Source organism: Pieris brassicae, chromosome 9, assembly GCF_905147105.1.
Source record: "Pieris brassicae chromosome 9, ilPieBrab1.1, whole genome shotgun sequence".
Taxonomy (NCBI): Eukaryota; Metazoa; Arthropoda; class Insecta; order Lepidoptera; family Pieridae; genus Pieris; species Pieris brassicae.
In genome coordinates, this window is record NC_059673.1 from 5,807,519 (window position 1) to 5,828,042 (window position 20,524).

At 31.9% G+C, this 20,524-nt stretch overlaps 1 protein-coding gene across 2 annotated transcripts; it reads right to left on the reverse strand.

Moving 5' to 3' along the window:
* Positions 1 to 920: 920 nt before the first annotated feature.
* LOC123714296 (putative uncharacterized protein DDB_G0282133) lies at positions 921 to 20,395 on the reverse strand. 2 transcript variants are annotated; one of them, XM_045668511.1, is made up of 15 exons: positions 19,177 to 19,206; positions 18,708 to 18,867; positions 17,322 to 17,458; positions 16,105 to 16,203; positions 15,027 to 15,095; positions 14,009 to 14,095; positions 12,727 to 12,789; positions 11,930 to 12,016; positions 10,954 to 11,061; positions 9,352 to 9,438; positions 8,493 to 8,597; positions 7,308 to 7,470; positions 5,491 to 5,620; positions 1,653 to 1,789; positions 921 to 990 (listed from the first exon to the last, which is right to left on the reverse strand). In XM_045668511.1, the coding sequence occupies exons 2-15, from the start codon at positions 18,757 to 18,759 to the stop codon at positions 950 to 952; spliced, it is 1,365 nt and encodes a 454-aa protein (XP_045524467.1). In that variant the 5' UTR covers positions 18,760 to 18,867; positions 19,177 to 19,206; the 3' UTR covers positions 921 to 949. The 2 variants fall into 2 exon arrangements, with proteins under 2 accessions (XP_045524467.1, XP_045524468.1); XM_045668512.1 differs by lacking the exons at positions 18,708 to 18,867; positions 19,177 to 19,206 and adding an exon at positions 20,230 to 20,395.
* Positions 20,396 to 20,524: the final 129 nt, after the last annotated feature.

Consider the following 20,524-nt stretch of genomic DNA (forward strand, 5'->3'; position numbering starts at 1 on the left):
GTACAATACGTAACAGTTGTCTGAATCCAAATTATAGACGAAGAATTTCATCAGACCGAAATCAAACTGTGAAAGGCATGGTAAAATAACTCTTTTGTTTAACTTCCTTAAAAACTTTATTAAGATATATACAATTCGATAGAGTATATGTTTTTCTCGGTGATAATTATCGCAATTAGGATACGAATCCTTAGAATTTTTATTTGTTTTTATCTACTGATTACAAACAATAAAAGAAAATAAATCAGTGGCTCTACAACCTCTTTAGATCTTGGTGTCAGATTTCTGTATATCTTTCATGATCAGCCAAACACCGTGTACATTTTGGGTCTAAGGTAAGCCGGTTTCCTCGCTATTTGTTATTGGTTTGTTGACTAAGTTTCCGCACTTAGACTCTCAATAGTTCCATTGTGCGTAAAGTCCTGGCTAACTAAACCTTACTCCTTTTAAAAGCACAGAAGCCTCATGGGCACTTCGCAGGCTTCACGGAGCGACCTCACTGTTCCGAGGATTTCTGGCCACAGTCTCGCATTCCAGGACTACGTGGGTGAATGATTCCTCTGCGTTGAAACAGCCTCTGAGGCTGTCTGTCAGTTTCCTCACTATGTTTTCCTTCGCCGTTCGAGCGATTGTTAAATGACCACATAGAAAGACAGTTCATTGGTGCACGTGCAACCGAAGATCGAATCTACGACCTCATGGATGAGAGACGCACGGCTACAAGGCCAACACTGCTCTGATTACAGAAATTCAAATAAAGAAAAACATTTATATAAAATTATTATAACGGATTTATCCGCCAAATTATCTCATTGATATAATATATTATTATTCAATATTTATTTGTGATGCAGTCAATAATTAGCCAAGCGTACTTTATAATTGATTTCTTAATTTAAAAAAAAAAACAATTAGTCGTAATACACTTTATTTACAAAATAAAACACAACTAATGCCCATCACAAGCGCCTTGCTGTCGAATCGCCACTTCTGTAAATAACAGACATGATGTCTTAAAGTCGGAATTAGATAGCTGGAGGCCTCGGGGCAACGAAGGACAGGCTCCAAATTATTTTCTAAATAAAATGGACAATTTTGTTCAGTTGAGTTTTCCAATAAATAATTTATCGTGAAAACAAGTTTAGATACTTTATTAAAGTCTCTATTGTAAAGATCCGGTTGCACTCTCTAAAGTTCAGCGTCTTAAACATTTCACCAAGGTGACAAATAAATTAAATTAAAAACAGATACGTTTTGTAGTAATAGTAGAAATCCTAAAATTGTGAGCTAAAAAAGCTAAAATTATAGTATTGTTAACATAGCTTTTACACAATATACACAACATATAATTATTTTACATATATTTTTTTTCGACGTTTCGCGTGCTTTACTGCTTGCGTGGTCACGGTGACTTTTAAATTATGTAAAATAATTATAAGTTTATAATAATACATAGCAACAAACCGGTTAAAAAGTCTTTTCTTTCAAAGCTAAAATTAATGATTACTAAATTTTTATACGAATATTATATAAAAGTCAAATTTGATTGCTACTACCATTCAGACTTCAATCCTGTCACAACACCCAATGAGTGATACCTGCATTATGGAAAAGGAAAATGGACCATCACCAAAGTAAGGAATTTTGCTTACCTATTCCACATTTTTGTGCGCATTCAAATTTCTCTTCATTGAAATATGTTACATTATTTGTTCCACATATAGGTTGGTAATCGGATGAGGTAGAGCAATCTTGAACACATTTTGTTCGGGCTGCGATATCCACCTCACTAAAAAAATATATTTTATGTCAAAGACAGAAATCATTTATTGATATAGGTAACACAATGTACACTTATGAACGTCAAAATTCAAATTTTACATTTACTGCCAGTTCTGAAATCAAGGGCGTAGAACGGAAGAGAAGAACTGGCAATAAACTCTCCGCTACTCTTTTTAATAGCCAAGTTTTTTTGTTTTACACAACGTTTGTAAGGAGCTGCAATCATCACACCATGTTCCACATTACATCAGCAGGAGGCATGGTGAAACAGGAGCACGCACTTACGTTCTCGTGGGAACAACATGCAAATACATAGCCAAAATAACTAACATCACCGCATACACGAATTCGAGTACGACCAGTCACCAGCAGTAGCACCCGTTCACGAGTATCCGCATAGCCAGCCAGCGGCCCCCTCGCCATATTTTAGGCAGAGAGACAACCCTATGCATGATACCCGATGGACGCATGTATGATATGTATCTTTAATCTCCACAAGGAGAATCTCATTTCCGTTAAATAGATTAAAAACCATAAATATTGTAAACTTAAACTTCACTCCCACACAGTTAAAACGTATAGGTACCTAAAAGTAAACCAAGTATCATTTCTTGTTTGAATTTCTATTTTTACGTAACTTTGTTTTTAAATATTAAAATATGATTGTTATAAATCGTCGGTTGACGGTGAAATTGTAGCCAATTTGTGTTTTGTCACATGAATTTATTTACTTATAAAGATAAAGAAGTTACGAAAATTTTGTATCGACTATTGTTAAGAATGAAAAGTTATTGTTTATTTTGTTTTATTTTGTATTAAATTTATAATAATTTGAATGAATTATATATCTCAATAGCTTCACCGATAAACGCTTGAATATCTTATTGAAACACCCACATATAAGCACCATAGAAAATTGTATATATATATATATGTTTTGTGTGTGAGTATCGTTGTAGCGAGGTACAATTACAAATATTTCCAGACCGAGGGCGGGCATTTTCAACATTATCATTTCAGATTCTATTATTGGCACCAATACACAAAGATTGACGATGAAGATGACACATGAATAAGCTAAAAATAAGATTCGTGAAAAGAATTTTTCTGTATTTATTTCTATATTCTCTGTACTGTAAAACAAGAACGTTTTCACTATGTTTTCGTTACACATAATTACAAGTTTATAACTTTAGCGCTATTGAAACGAGACTTGGCGATGTTTGACACCCGTAAGTCAAGAAATGTTGGATTTTGACATACGTTCGCGCTGTTTCTTAATCTCCTATGACAAATATATCGATTTAATTACGAGATTACGTCATTCAATGCCGGAGGGCGAGTGCGTTGCCAGCATTTTCTTTTCTGTCTTTGAAGGACTCTGAGTCGAATTGGTTCGGAAATATTTCAGTGGGCAATTGGTTCCACATATAGGTGGTGCGGGGCAAAAACTTACTTAAAACGGCATTATATAACGCTCAGTTGGTTGGCACAATGAGGTAATAAGGATATTGGTTCCTTGTTATAAATTAATTGATAATTGTTGAGAATTGATAACAAGTCCTCAATAGTAAGTCAATCATTAAAATCTGCTTTCTTTTAATACCGTTATGGCATTCGCTTTATTACAGCTGACTAGAATAAATTTAATAATTCTAATCAGTTTTATTGAAATATTCAGTAAAATATTTATTAATATTTCAGTACTTAACTGGAAATGTATGCAATAAAAATATAGGCCGCTTCGAAATGTTTTTCCTTCTGCAAAGAATTAGGTTAAGAGCGAACAAGCGCCCCTTAAGTTTAGGTTCGCAGTTGTCATTTAATGCTAACCTTGTAGAGATTTCTTTTTTAAATGCTATAACTTTTGAATTTTGAATTTCGAATGAGTTTTTAAGAAACAGTCATAGATAGTAAAGAATATTATGCAATTAGTATCAGAAGCCGTAGAGAACTAAATAAAGATGGTTTTTAATTTTTTTGTCCATTTATATAATATACTAGTGAGCTTCGGCTTCACACGGCTGGATTGACGTTTTAGTTGAAATAGTAACTTTTGTTATTTAGGGGCAATATTGTATTAATAACTAATTGGGAAATAATTTTAAAAATCGATCCAGTACTTTTTAGTGTATTCGTCACAACGACAATATACAAATAAAAATGCAAAAATAATATCTGAATACCGATTGAAATAATTAACAAGGCTGATTTGACTTCAATATTGGGACAAAACATAGATTAGCTAAGTCTCAACTCTTGAGACTTAGCTAATCTAAAGCTAAGTGCAATTCGTGTATCTCTAACATAATGAAATATTAAATCACAATACAGGATTCACGGGTGATACCTAAGTGTATAGCTTGTTTAGTATTTAAAAAAAGCAGTGGCGCTACAACCCTTGGTGTTCAGGCCTTCAGATATAGTCATCTGTTTCGTGATTATGTTTTTGGGGGTGATCAGCCTGCGACTCCCACATGCGGTCGACATTTTGTATCCAATATCGGTTTCCTCACGATGTGTTCCTTCACCGTACGAGTGATTATTAAATACACGCATACATACATAGAACTTTAATGCACAGTAGGGGTTCGAACCTACGACCTCAGGGATGAAAGGTGACCTCAAGGTGAACGCGCTAATGACTCAGCTAGCTAATCATTGAATAAATCAGTTAGCGAACTAAATTTTCCACAGTTGTCAATTATATTCGAAAATCAAATAACCTTTGACATAGTAAACCACAAAATTTAATTTCAAAACTAGTATATTTCTAATAGATGTATTTCAACTGCGATTTTTTTTATTTGAAATAAATATTTGAATTGCTATATCAATGTTTTTCTCATCAAACGAAGGATATACGAATTCGTGGAATAATTCTTTCGTTCTAATTTTAAACATGCGAACTAAAATTTAATATTCGACCCGTTTGAAATTGGAACAACCTGTCCTACTTTGCGTGTATCGCCCAAAGAGAAAATGTCCTTAGAAACGGCTTATCTTACAAAAATTACGAAAGGAAAGTTCATCTCTCGTTAGCAATGCAAAGAAGGGAATTTAGCCCGCGGTTGCATTTTTAACTACAGCTGCAAGGCATTGTGCGGCTTAATCTCACTGATCACGGCCGAGATCAAAAATGTTTATAGAGTCGTCCGCACTTATGAAATATTACAACGTCGTAGAATATTTTGATGCAAAATAAAATCTTAAATGCACTTTATTAAAGTGAGTGAACTTTAACTAAATATATATTTTCATATAGCCATTACAGTCTAAAACACAAATTTTCGGGCTTTACTAAAGTAGGTAGGCGGTCGAACATAGGTAACAACGAACAGGCGCAACCACTAAGCAATTGTGGATTTTATAAATTGCTGTTAATAATAATAATCCGGAGATGTTACAACCTTTCTTCCTTCCAAAGTTCCTTCCAGTTCCAAAGTTCAAAGGCTTTGAAACTTTTAAAATCATTATTTATTAATATAGAGTCACGTCAACCCTTTCTACGATCTTAGTTATTTAATAAAAAAATCAATAATAAATATACGTAAAAAGCTGTTTGGAGTTGGTTACATAATATTAAAAAGATAAGAAGAAAATAAACTTTCATAGTTTTCGCCACACAAAAATAGTAAAACAAGGCCAACAAAAAGAATCGTTAAATAAAATAATTATAAAAATATCGATATAAATAACATCAAATACCTTTTAGGGGTTGACGGAGGATTTATTTCGGAAATAATGACCGGATTGCCTAATATAGCCTTTTCTGTTGTGACAGCTACATCCGCCTGCTCACTTTGATTGGGGTATTGTGAGGCCTCGTTCCGAAAGCCTGTGGGAAAAATGCATATCCAATTACTGTAACTTGGGTTTTGGGAATTGCATATCTAGAATTCTATAGAATCTTAGAATTCTATATCTGTTTCGTGTCCATTATTATGAGTAGCGAAGTGAGGCACTTCTACCTGATATACCACGCCACGGTGTTTTGGGTCTAAGGTTTCCTCAAAAGGTTTTCCATCACCGTACGAACGTACACATAGAAAGTCTATTGGTGCACAGCCAGGGTTTGAAGGTACTACCTCTGGGATGGTAGTCGCTGCTCTTGTGTATTAATAAATGTATTTTTTTTAATTAACAATAGTCATTTTGGGGTGTCAAATACATATTGTTAGAAATAAATCTAAAATAATTATTATAAGTTATAATTGCTTTGATAATTTAACGTATGTACACAACCTCCCAAACTTATTGTCATACTTTTTAAAATAAAATAAAATTAGCACGATAAAAATACATCCAAGTATACATTGCTGTATTGTATAACTGTAAAAAATAATGCTATATTAGAGACTCTAGGACCGTTGGGTTCAAGTGTTCAGGCGCTAAATAGTTGGCGCCTGGTAGATAGTACCGATGACCATTGGTGCTTTCCCCGCTCAACGTATAGGTATCGCAATACATTGAGGAAATACTGCCAGCATTAAAAGTATGGCAAAGACCGGACTTTTAAAATTTATTTTAGTTTTATCCAATTACTATGTAGGTTAAGAATACTGTAAATACTCTAAATAAAAGAATAGTTTTAAGTTACAATATAATATATTTATGCCACATTTGATAGTATTTAAGTCGTTAGTTAAAGAAAAAATAGAATACGTATAAAAATATATAGGTACAATATAATGTGAAAGTGTCCTCCATACTTGTCCAAGTGCCATACTTGAAGTAGTAGATAAATAATAACAAATTTAAAGACAGGTTTAGATGTTATTTATAATGTTTTGGATCGAGAGTAATAATTTTTCGGCATATTGAACAGTTTCATCTTATCGAAAAATTGCTCATAATCAATATTTTGAGGTTTGATAGTTAAAAACTTATGAGGTTTTATAAAATTACAAATTGCATTTTCATTTTTAATACGCAATACTTCAAATTAATTCAAAATCATTTATTCATATACGTAAGTAACACAATGTACACTTATGAACGTCAAAAATAGAAATGTATATGAAATGCTTCTAATTTTACATTTACTGCCAAAAATCAAGGGCGTGGAACGGAAGAGAAGAACTGGCAATAAACTGTCCGCCACTCTTTAAGCGCCAAGTTTTTTTGTTTTACACAACGTTTGTAAGGAGTTGCAACCATTACATCATATTCTACATGTAGATAAGTAATTAATATTAATAAAATAATTTAAAAAAAAAAGATTTGTCAGATCAGCAGGAGGAAAAAGGAGCACGCACTTACATTCTCGTGGGAACAACACGTAAATACGTAGTCGAAATAACTAATATCACCGCATACACGAATTCAAGTACGACCAGTCACCACAAGTAGCACCCGTTCACGAGTTTGACGCATGGGCAGCCATCGGCCCCCTCGCCATATTGTAGGGAGAGAGACAACTCGATGCTTGGACGCCGATTGTATACTTTTCCAAATTCAATAGTAAATCTAGACAATAACAATATTTTTTTAAGCTAAACTTCAATTAATATTATCAAACTTACCCGTGTAGGAGTCACTCTGAGGTGGATATCCGTTCTGACTTGGGTATCCATTTTGGTAGTTAGTACCAGGATAAAGTTGACCACCCTGATACCCCAACTGACTTGGACTTTCATACCCCTGGTTTCTCCTTTGGTTAGCATTCCAGCTATTTGGTACATCAGTCTGTAAAAAAAATAGGCAAGAGGTTTCAAAATACCTATTTAATAGTTTATTTTTATCAATTTTTTTAACATGCTTCCGGGTTCTATATACTACCAGTTGTATTTCTTTACTAACTGGTAAGTAGTTAGGTTGTAGCAATAGTGATGAATCGTGATATAAGACCCGGAAATAAAATCGCGAAAAAAATTTTTTGGGGGCGAAAATTGAGTTAAATTAAAAATTCCGGGTTATAAATACAATTAAGAAGTTGTTTGAATAATATATTATAACGGTTTTTTTATTCAGAATTGGACGGACGTTTGGCTACAATACTACTTGATGTTCGGTGAGATGTGGCCTATTGGAGGACACGCATGTCCAGGAGATGCCTGTTTAACCGTTGCTTAAATGATCTAAATAAAATATTATACAGTCTAGGGTCTAGTCTAGTCCCATCCACCACTAATGAGTTAACAATACTTCCTGTCGTACGCACAGTCATTTATTACGACAATGCATTTAAAATATTTAAATTACTTTACCATCGATTTAAAAAATATATTACACTTAATATAAATTATTAAACAATTAAAAAACTTGTATTGTAGTATTGTCTTTTGTTAACATAGCTTTTACACATTAAGAAAACACTTTTTAAACGGATTGAAGCTATAATATTCATAAATTTATGTAAATAATTATAAGTTTATAACAATAATACATAGCTTTAATCCGTTTAAAAAGTAAACTTGTATTGTAACAATTAAAACTAAGAACTTTCGTCCATGTAGCAAGGTATACAGTTGCAAAGAACGAAGAAGGTTTCTCCTTGTTTCTTTATCCTTCCATTTAACATAATTGTTTAGCTTATCCAAAACACAAACGCCACTTAGAATAAAATAAAAAGTCCTATGCCATTTCGCCAAATCACCACAAATAAATTATTGAATAAAATTCTTCAGAGCACTGAGATGAGGCATTTAAATGTCATGTTTTAGGAATAAATCTCATTACTGAAAAGTCGAGTTAATCACGAAAGTTACCTGAATTCCATTTACTGGATACGGCTGAGGGTTCCCTGGATAATTAACACGCGGATTTAAACCATTATTCCAATTATTCGCTGTCGGGTAATTAGGGTTAAGTTTCTGGAAATATTTTTTAAAGAATGTGAAGAGCTGTTTTCGGCTTCTTAATTAAATATTGCGTTAAGAAAATTATTACGTATATCAAACGAAATCTTGTTAGCGGTAAGTCTGACCAGCGTATGTCAAAAATATATTAGATATTGACGTACGGGAGTCGTAGTTCGTGATAATATCGTTCCTGAATCTTAAGATGATATTCATATATTCAGAATCTCGTCCTGAGCGCTGTGAATTGTATCAAACCGTTTGACATACAGAGCAAATTATTTGACAGAACTTGAAACTAGAGTTAGGTTGATTGAATTTCTAGAATACGAAGCTCAGAGGCTTCGTGTTCTTATAATACATGAAAGTACATAAGTATTGTAGGCACCGCAAGCGAACCGCAAGTGCACCGCAAGTAAACCGCAAACGAACCGCAAGTATCTATACGATAATTAAACAACCATACTTCATAGATTCTGTATATGTGATATGAAATAGTTACTTCGAATTACACTACTTAATATGTGTCTACCTAAAGTAAACAAAAGTATTTTGAAAATATGCAGTTATATAGTGAGAATGAATGCAGCAACTCGTTTTAATTATATTAAAATAAAAACAATTGAAAGAACGAGGATGAATTATGTTTAATAATAACATTTTTAATTTCATATTAAAAACGCATGAATCTTAAAAAAAATCTGTTAGTGTTTTACAAATAATTGTAATTAAAAATTTAAAATAAATGAATTAATAACTTCGTTCTTACCTGAACATTATCAATGTCGCTTGGATTGCCAGGTTGATAATAATTGGGATTTTTTGCATTGTGCTGGCCAGAGTAAGCCGCGCCAGTCTAAAATTAAACATTCAATTAAGGTTTTTCTCAAACTTTCCTGCTTGGAAATATCCTGACGTCATCAGCCTGATGACGTCATACTTTTACATGAAATAAAACTGGTTACATAGGTAGAATGGAAGGGTGTGAAAGAGGCTTTTATCGCGATCGGACTGTTTTGCTTTTATTTCGGACAAGTTCTCTTCTTCTCTTCTTCCACACAATCCTCTAAAAATCAAACTTAAGTCCGATTGCCGATCCCAACAAAGGCCTCCTCCTTTCTCGCCCCAATCTAGACCAAATCTTGGCCGGCAAACAGTTTTGTTTTATCTTCCCAGCTTGTAATGTAGTTACTCTTATTACTTTTTACAATTTTTAAATATTAGTACTACGACTTTTATTGAAAACTAAAATATTTTTTTTTGATGGATATAAATGTTAATTTATTGCCGCCTGAAAAGATCTTCAAAAATTTTAGCTAAGAACCAATTCGATCAACGCTCCTTATACAATAGCATTTTAATCGGTCTTTTCGTTAAGGCGATATGGTTAGACAGACATGTCAAACTCCACAACCTTTCTTTTGCGTCGGAGTTAAACGTTATTGATAAATAGTAAAAAATAATTTACACACGTCAATATGTGTATAGATTGTTGTATAGTGTCACATACTTTTGTTGGCCGGTAAGAGCGACGCTGTCATGGATATTAGTATTGCCAGTAAATAAAAATTAACCATTATTAGGGGAATAATTCGAAGTCATGAAAGCTAACTTAATAATTTATTCAAATGTCTTAATAAAATAATATATACTAGTGGTTGGCAATAACCCTGCATGCTCCACCACGATGTATGCAAAAAAATTGTTACGCCATGGCTATGAAACTATTTAATCACCTTCCTAGAAGTTATAGATCACGACCATTTAATTCTTTCAATGTGAAGGTAATTTTTTAAATCAAGGTTCCTTTATAGCGTAGGCGAGTGGACCATAGGTTTAACACCAATTGTAAATAACTTTACTTTGACATTATTTTATGTCATTATAAGACATTGTATAAATTTATACGACATTTGCATGCCTATTTATATATGGCTGATTGTGCAAATCGATCTAATTATACCACTATCTTGGTATAATGATTTTGTTATTTATTAGTATCGACGTAGAAAATACAGTTAGGCTTAAATAAATGTCACACAAACTTAGGTACAACTGGTATGATAGGTTTTGTTACCTGTACTATTAATATAATATCTTTTAAGATGCATACCGTCAGAACTTTGCCATTGATTTTTATTAGATGTTCATAGATAGTAAAATAATGTGTTATATTTGAGATCTAACAGATATTATCAGTCAAACATTTCCATTTTAACAAACATTTACAGCCGCCAAGAAAAGTATGTGGCACTGTATAATTGCAATTTTCGCATTTTAATAAGATTAAAAATAACAAATAGCTAAAAACAAGGGTTTTTCATTACATTCGAAAAAGGAAACATTAAATTTAAGGTACTTAATCTCTCACCTGTAATCCATTCTGCGGGTAGGACGGCATGTTTGGATTATTAGAATTTACATTCGCACCGATTCCATTCCAATTCCTTCCTTCAGGATATTGACCAGGTTCATTGACCTGAGATTACATAAAATTCTTTAAAATTTAATATTCTTAATTGTTTTTATTATACTATATAGAAACTAAAATGATACACAACTATCTCCGCGAACTTCGAATTATTTATGCAATAGATAAGCTATAGTTAGCCTATTTAAAATTACCTGTAATTATATTTTGTTTAATTATTTAGCCGACATAAATTGCAACATATGGTTGCAAAAAGCCGATGACTAAATTAACGAAAATAAAGCTAGCATTTGACAACCCTAATGGTGCGGCTGACGGAGCTGGCAACCATTTTTTTATCAATTATCTAGAACATTTCTTTTAAAATGTCGTAAAATGTATTAAAACAATATATAGTTGCAACAACGAATGTGAACTATACAATAGCCTTTTTGATTTGCAAAACAAATATTACCAACAAATTTCGAAGAGGTTATTCCATGTTTTTTTTCATTTCCGGTAGGATTTTGCTAACCCTAAAATATAAACAATAGTTAACCAAACATCCTATTCCATTTTTGCGTATTATGTGTGGCCCGATATTTTCGTCAACTTAGACGTCAACAATTTCGTCAACGCGTTTTAGCGAGATACGAAATTGATATGAACAGTTCTTCCATAGATTATTATAAAATTGTAAGGTCTTCACAAAAATACTTAAAAAGTCAAAGGTTCAAATCGTTATTAACCAGATAGTTATCTCTGTATATATACTATACTATAATACGTCAGTTCGCACTCAAGTCAACGATCGATCTAACACACTACTGACTTTGATATATTTACAATTTACAACCTATAAGATGGTTATTGCTCTTATTACATTTTCTATGTATTTCACAGAATAGCTCCCAGAAACAGTAGATAAAAAACTTACCTGTGGTACTTGTTGGTTTGGATATCCTGTCTGGGTTTGGGGACTGCTCCATCCCTGACCTGGTAACGACGTTTGTGGATAATCTCCCTGCGATTAAAGGTTTTACTTGGTTTAATAATATTTATACAAAATGACACTGGGGCTTGGGATATATATATTTATTTATTAACACTTCGTTATATTTGAACAAAAATTGAACATAATCAAATCAAAAAGAGGGCAACTGGCGGCCTTATCGCTTGCGAGCGAAATCTTCCAGGCAACCACTGTGAGTAAAGAAAAAATAAATAAAAATGTATTAAATTACATAAGATAGGCAAGTAGTGCAAAAATACATGTTATACACAGTTATTAAGGAAAAAACTAAACAGGAACAACAAAAGAAAAACTAAACTAAAAAGATGATACATTAAAAATAGAAAGTAAAAAGTAAAAACATATACAAGTATCATCTTGGTATCAGATGATAGTTGTCCTATTATATGGTCACATTATTAACTAAAGACAAAAATAAACGAATGAAATCGAAAGTTATATACGCATCACCATTAGTCGAAATGAGACGTCAGGTGACGCTTCATTCATCGGCGATATTCACACTGTATCTGAAGTGTTTGTGAGAAAAATAGTTTTTACCACTATTAACACTATTTATATTATTATGAAGACGACGATGATGAAAAAGACTGTTAACTGGGGTGTATACAAACTCTATTGGATTTGCAAAATAAATATTATAAACAATTTTATTTAACCTTTGGATATTTATTAACAAATTTCCAATACGTAATACATACTTTTACTTGATTGGCAGGCGAGCCGAGGTTATTCCATGTATTTTCATATCCGGTAGGTTTTTCCTGAATATAAAATATAAGCAAAGGTTAACCAAACATCCATTACTTCAATTTTTAAGGCACGTTATAATAAACCGATTTGGTAGAGGGTTGTCTTAAAATCAAGAAAAAAGCGCAAAACCCCTTGGTCCTTAATACGTAACATTATTATTATTATAATTATTACTCAGGCAATCCAAAAAATGTGTGCGTGTACTAACGTGTCGAAAAAAGTGAAACTTCTTTATGACCTTATTTTTTGAAAAATGTATAGTGGATCTATATCCAACTTTACAGAAATTGGTTAAATAACGTTGAATTAGATAAAGTTTAACAAATGGCTTTTACTATCATAGACATGAATACAAATACTACAATTACTTCATTTTACCTCGTTACTATTAAGATTATTACAGAATTTCATTAATCGTAATAGAATTATTAGTATCATTGTTATCGTTATTATACATTTTTGTTAATTATGGCTTCGAATCAACCGTGTGGGGACAAGAAAAATATGGCGTGTAACGGAAAAAACTGACGCGTAACCGAAAAATGTGACGGGTTTTTTTCCAACACCGATAAAGAAATTTCACTTCAAAATTTAATAATAAAATCAGGGTACACGGTTTGGCGTTGTACTTTCAAATCTATTGTCCACATCCAAAATTAAGACATACTACTGGATGGCTAACGGAACAGTCGCGCTCTGTGGAGTGGGAAGCGCCGCCATTTTGAGGTTATATTGCTGCGTATCAAGATTTGCAATGTGTATTGTATGTATATGTAACTTTTGACTCGCCGATGCTGCGATGTTCGATTATGTTTTAATCATCAACTGTCGTTTAAATCTATCAATTATAATACACCTATTCAAGTAGGTACAACACACGGCCGTGTCATGACACAACCACGTAGATCACCTACACCATAACCATACACCCATAAGCATTCATGCTTTAGTTATATAATGTTAGTTCAATAAAACTGAATTTATAACATTCATACCAACATATGAAACATTTTGCTATTCTACACCATAGAGACTGACCGCAATAAAAATATAATAACCTCAGAGTTCAAGGAAAAAATATAAAAATATTTGCGTATTTATTAATAAACATTAAAGTATAAACACAAGTAATAATGGCCTTTTATTAAACACCAATACATACTAGTATCTAGAAAAGTAAATTGTTTTTTTGTACATTATCGCGTTTGTGACCGAGCGTAATAAACTCACCTGTGATACTTGTTGGTTGGGATATCTTATCTGTGTTTGGGGACTGTTCCATCCTTGACCTGGTACCGAGCTTGGAGGATAATTTCCCTGAGTATAAAAATGTTAATTAGTCTAAATTAGATTTAAATTTCATTCAACATCTTAACAACAATTACCGTTTTATTATTTATTTATTTTTATCGCTTTCAACTCTACTGCGAGAAATCTAATGGAGAAGCTGTGTATTAATTTAATAAAGCAATCACATCTTACGAATGGTGTCTTTGTTGCAGTAAAGTAGTTAAATCAGAGAGTTAATTGAATCTCTAGACAGTTAATTAAAAATCGATATTCAAACAAGTCGCTAAAGTTCCGTCAGACAAGTGAGTGAACGAAACGTTTAAAGAGTTTCCTAAACGTTCCTAGACAACAAGACTAACCTAACCTAACCATTTATAATAAAGAAAAACAAGGAATATCCAAGCTCTCAGTTCTTCACGATCACATCGAAATAACAATAACAAATGAAACAATTGTGGCGGAGTCTTGTTTTACCATCTTGTTTAACATTGTTAATCAACACGCTGGCTTTCGGTCAGACAGATAGTTAAACGTTTTCGACGCTGATTTATTTAAATCAAAATGCTAGCGACTTTATTGAATATTGTCATTTAATTAACTGTCTAGAGATTCAATTAACTCTCTTAACTGTGACATCTATATAGTAGTCATTTTTAGGACTAGTATATTATTCTATTAACAAACTCCTTCAAAATATTGTATATAAAAATTTACACGAACGGCTGTCAATGTACGAAATATACATTTGTTTAATTAATCTTTCTATATATAACATCTCAAACAAACATTTTTAATTTGAGGACAAAACGAATAGGTGAATGAATGAAATCTTTAGAATTGCGGGTGAGCGTTGAACCGTGATTGAGTATTATTTATTTTATTCATACAATATATTCACTAGCCATACAGGCTAAGCGAATACAATAATCTTAACAGGTAATATATACATTATACATACTTGCACTTGATTCACAGACGAACCGGGGTTATTCCAGGCATTCTCATTTCCGGTAGGCCTCTGCTGACCCTAAAATAAGTTCACTGTATACTGTACTTATATCGACGTATAATCACCCACCGACTTGGTCAATCTTGTAGAAAAACAAAAGACGTATGGTTGCCTAGCAACGGGCCAGGAAGTAAAACTGCAAATTTGCTTTATTTAATAAGACTATTATGTAATCAAAGTACTGAATAAATATATTTTTTAATTTATAAGGTATTATTTTTCACGCTTTATCAATTAATATGTATATCATTATTCTTTAAAAAAATTATAGGGAAATTAACAATAATTAATAAAATTAAAGTATTTTATTACAGGAAATAAGTATAGATTAAATAACATATTGTAGATAGTAGAATTTTTGATGTTATCGACAATATAATATAAAAATCTGAACAAAACAATTAAACACCCTTATGTTTTTTATGTTGCCAGCTCATAATTTATAGATTATAAATGATATTAAATTATGGCTAAAAAAGGACTCTAAAGGGATGTCACCTACTGTGGTTCATATAGTGGTCGATTGACAGTTGTTAATAGGAACAATGAAATTAACTCAAATAGTAGTCCTAATTAGGCGCATTTCAACCTAACTTTAGTAGTTAAATTAATAATGATTTTTTATAGAAATTACTAGGAAGAATCCCACGATCACAACATGGGTGTACAATAAAAAAGTGTATTGCAGTACATTTTAGCTTTGCAATTACAAAAAATCTTATTTCATTTCTTTTACTGCAAATATGGACAAAATCTGGGAAAATAGGTCAGTCAATTTCACAAGCGACTAGAGCCAAAAGGAAAATGAACAACATACAGGCTATATTATGCCTGTATTTACTTTAATATCTTGTTTACTCTATGATAAAATAAGAGTAATATAACATAGACAAATCAACAAACGAGGTTTTATGAATATTTAGTTTATGATGAATTTATATTAAAATATTTAGCTATTGTCTATGCTTAACATAGATAGCAACGAGGATTAATATAATTTCTAGCAACTGAATAAAATGTAAATTACCTGAATCGCGGTGCCTGGGTAATATTGTGAATTAGCCGGATAATTCATCCCGGGATTGCCATTTCCATTATTCCAAATATTTCCTTGGGGATTGTTCAACTGTAAGACATTCAAAGAAAACTAGAGATACACAGAAATTCAATCAAGATAGGATAAAAGATTTTTAGTCCAGCACAGTGTTTTTAATTATTAAAAAATCTAACCTACACAGGTATTTTAATGCTTTCGTATGTTTGTAGTTCAGATATATCTGAATAAAACTTAAACCAATAATAGACAATATTGTAACTAACAATGGTCTTATAACTGGCTGGTTGAATAAATAAAATATTTTTATATTTAGAACGCGCATATAATATAGTGAAATAAGTTCTATCTATATGAACTTAGACTTGAATGGAACTGCAGAACAAATGATTTTTTTTCGATAGTTTGTTTGTCGATTTAAATCTAATAAGCGGTCAAAACTGGTTTCTAAAAAGGAGCTCAAGGCTTTCAATAACTTGAAATGAGATATCAGAAAATTAATCATAAACTAGCTTCCCCCGCGAACTTAATAAGATTTTTTTACTTAGCTTAAAAAAAAATTATCTAGCTTATCTTTTTAGTAACTATATACTAAATGAACATTTTGCTATGCTACCGTATAGAGACCGTTTGCACAAAAAATAAGTACTAAATAAAATGAAATAATAAATTGTGTAATTTTTTTTATATTTCTCTCCACAAAGTTCAAGGCATAAATAAAATAATCGAATTGGTCCGGCCATCTTCGGGTTTGGCGCTATGCAATATACATATTTTGGGAATAATTTTCATTTATATAGATTTTGAGTCGTTCATCCATGATCAATCAATGAGAATCTCGAATGACTTCATTGATTTTTTGAATAGGAGTGAAGTTCGCCTCTTGCTCCCAGACATCGAACAACCGAATTGAAGTTAGCTGCGTTAACAACTGGTGCCATTAAGGATCCAACAGAGATGTAAGAGGTCAAGAGGCTTTGGCGCCATTCCCCCCGCCTACTTATCTTTTCTTATTTTATTTTTTATGATGTATCTGATTCACTTTAATTATGAATACGTATGGTTTTAGATAAATCACTGACACGACAAAGCCCTTGCATGACATCTACTTAATCTAGCAAACCAAGCCATAGTAAAATATAGTATGTATACACTATTAATACGTAATTAAGCTAATTGCTAGTAATTACCTGCCCCCCATTTACTGGGTTTTGCGAAGTCCCGGCTTGAGGATTTCTCCGAAAACCATACTTAGGAAAAAGATTTCCAAACAAACTATTTAAATCGAACGAGGTCTCCTTTTCCAGTAACTGGCCTTGTATGCGACCTGAAATATATTTGAAATAATTTTTATTACTTACGGATATTATATACATTTAGTTCCATATACATAATATTTGAAATATGCCCAGCGAAGTCGGCCAGTCCCGTCGATCGTTCGAGTCGTACATCAATAATTGTTACTTAAGTCGATATCGCAATCCTTATTTTAATACAATCCAATACATAGATCTTAAAAAAACTCTAATTCTTAACTATAAATAAGTCTTATGTCTCTTTCTGTAACATTGTGGTTACGCTGTGATAAAAAGATATAGCTGACTTTAGTTAAAACCGTGCAATTAGACTTTTTAAATATATCATTACGATGGATAGAAATAACGTTCAAAGCTTTTTCAATTAAGCTAGTGAAAATGTTTTAATTAAAAATTAGGTACTTATTTTGAAATAGGCAATAGCATTTTTTTGTAGATAATTTAAAGCGATTTAGGCAAGTCCACTTGAGGATATTTGACCTTTGTATAACAGACTGAGTATTTATTTTTACAAACTACTACTAATAGCGATAACTTCCAGCAGGTAACTAAACCATATTTTCTGTATTGCATATAGACTTAAGACTTTAAAAATAAAAATAAATATTTATAAATAGGCTAGTAGGATCAGCCTTCTGTGCGTTCATTGACGCACGCCGTCGAGTTTTTGGGTCTAAAGCAAGCCGGTTTTTTCACGATGTTGTCCTTCACCGTTCGAGCTAATGTTAAATGCGCACATAGAAAGAAAGCACAGCTCGGGATCGAACCTATGACCTCAGGGATGACAGTCGAACGCTGAACCAACTAGGCCAACACTACTCAACTTTCTCTACTTAAGCCTTACTTAAGTCTAAATCTATGTATTATTTACTAACTGTAACAGTTATGAAAAGTGTTACCTTTAAAATATGATTTTTCAATACTATCAAATTAAATGATATGGCAAAGAAATATATTTAGATAGAGGCAATTTAATGTGTTTTTAATTATGATGATAAAATAAATACGTTAATTGCCTATTTACGATTAAAACTAGTAAAATAGTGTTTCGTTTTAACACGTATTTTATTCACAACTGTCAAAGTTTTGTTACATAAAACAGACAAATCTAAACATAACTTCAACATTCACCATTAAACGCTCAAAATAATGAGTTAAATGACCGGGACTTAATACCCGATTTTTAACTAAATACTCATAATGATTTTTTAATAAAGCGTCATATTTAGACATTTTTTTTAAATAAATATAAACACTCACCAATGTCACACACACTTAAACAACAAAAGAGTAATAACTTTATGCAAATCATAATGCAACACTTAAACACGACCGGTACAAACTCGACGCGTGCACAAAAATAGTGACCCTGGTCATGGTTAATGTCTTTTATACATAATGATCGTCAATTATTAACACTCTTTTTTCATTAGTAATTAGTAAACATGTATTAGTAATACTCTAGGCCAGTCAAAGGGTAGGGGGAAGGGGGCAGTAGGCCAATAAAAGAATTAGGTACAGACCATAGATCAAATATAAGTTATTACATAAAACATATAAAAATACAACATTTCTTCACTGTACAATAAACAAAACATAATAACTAAGACATTATATTAAGGGATAAATCTTACAAATAAATAATTAAGGATAATTTTTTAAGATGGGGCTGGTGCCTTTTATTGGACCGGGAAACATTTTAGTAGTGACTGAAAGGGTTAACACATACAGTAATCTTTAATATGCAAACACTCTTTCGTCTCTTTCTATGAAATTACGTTAACACTATCATGGAAAGAGACGAAAAGTATTTTAGGTGAAAAACACTAAGTTAGTTTTTTTTAATACGGCGGTAATAGTTGGTGATATCAGGTAATATCAGGAACCACTAGTTCGATTTGAAAAAATATTTTTGTGTCTGTTAGCCTAGTTTCCTTTAGAGAATCCTTTAGGTCAAACCGCCTGCACGTATTATATGCATCAATTTATAAAGCGTCTGCGGGATGCCTGGAAGATGGTTTATTAGAGATAATACCATGGTTGTAATACGTAATTTCTTTATTTTAAATATTATGGCAATAGTTTTGACTGTATGCCAGTTTCAAGTAAAAGGTTGGGAAACTACACGCGACAAAAAACAAACGAAGATATCAAAAGAAAACAAAGGGATAAGTATAATTTCAACTTGTACCGTAATTAATAAACTAAATATACCACAGAACATAATATTAAAGAGCTATAAATGTTATATATGGCGCTTTTACGTTAAGAATTTTTTAAATCGTAATAAAAAGGTATATTAATTTTGATTCTTATTATTAATAAAAAAAAATATTTAAATTATGCTATTTCTTAATTACAATATGCAATTAGTGTTTAATACACATTGCATAAACGCAATCATTTTAATCCAGTACACTAGGTACTTAACCGAAATGTGTTAGTAAATTTTACTCATATAATCCACTAAGAAAAGTTTCGTTTTCCTCAACCTTTTACAGAAATTATTAGAACAATTCTTATTAGTCGCCGGAAATTGTAATCGAGAAAGAGTTTTCAGAACAGATGATTTAGTAAAAAGTCATAGAATAATTTGGAGTAGTTACAAAAAAAGGTGATTGAACAATTATTTATAGATAATTACTATATATTAAGATCGGTTAAATACCCACATGTAATATTTAAAGCAATCATGGCGGTTCAAAAATTCCAATTATATGACTTTGTAATTAAGATTTCATCAGAAAAGCAAAATACTATCATAAGTGTGAATAATACTAACCGCTTTATGAAGCATCTGGTATTTCATTAAGTCAGGGTAATTAAAGTAACGCGATGATTCATATTAATGACACTGATAAACATTTAAGCGGTCACACAGTAATTCAGAACAGTTTTAATACTAATATTTTAAAATAATTTCCTTTTCTGCACTGTTAAATTACCACATTTTAAAAATTACGCGCCAACCAATTTATGGTAAAATAATATTCCTATTACAGCCAACCTATAAAAATAATTACATTACTTGGCACAGAGCATAATATAATTTATATTATATTTGTGACATCTACAAA

Excerpts from the sequence above, each read along its gene's own strand:
- LOC123714296 (XM_045668511.1), bottom strand. The coding sequence starts at position 18,759 with ATGATTTGCATAAAGTTATTACTCTTTTGTTGTTTAAGTGTGTGTGAC. Across the intron at positions 17,459-18,707 it reads TTTAAGTGTGTGTGACATTG|GTCGCATACAAGGCCAGTTA; the intron begins GTGAGTGTTTAT and ends AATATATTTCAG. Across the intron at positions 9,439-10,953 it reads ACCCGCAGAATGGATTACAG|ACTGGCGCGGCTTACTCTGG; the intron begins GTGAGAGATTAA and ends GTTTAATTTTAG.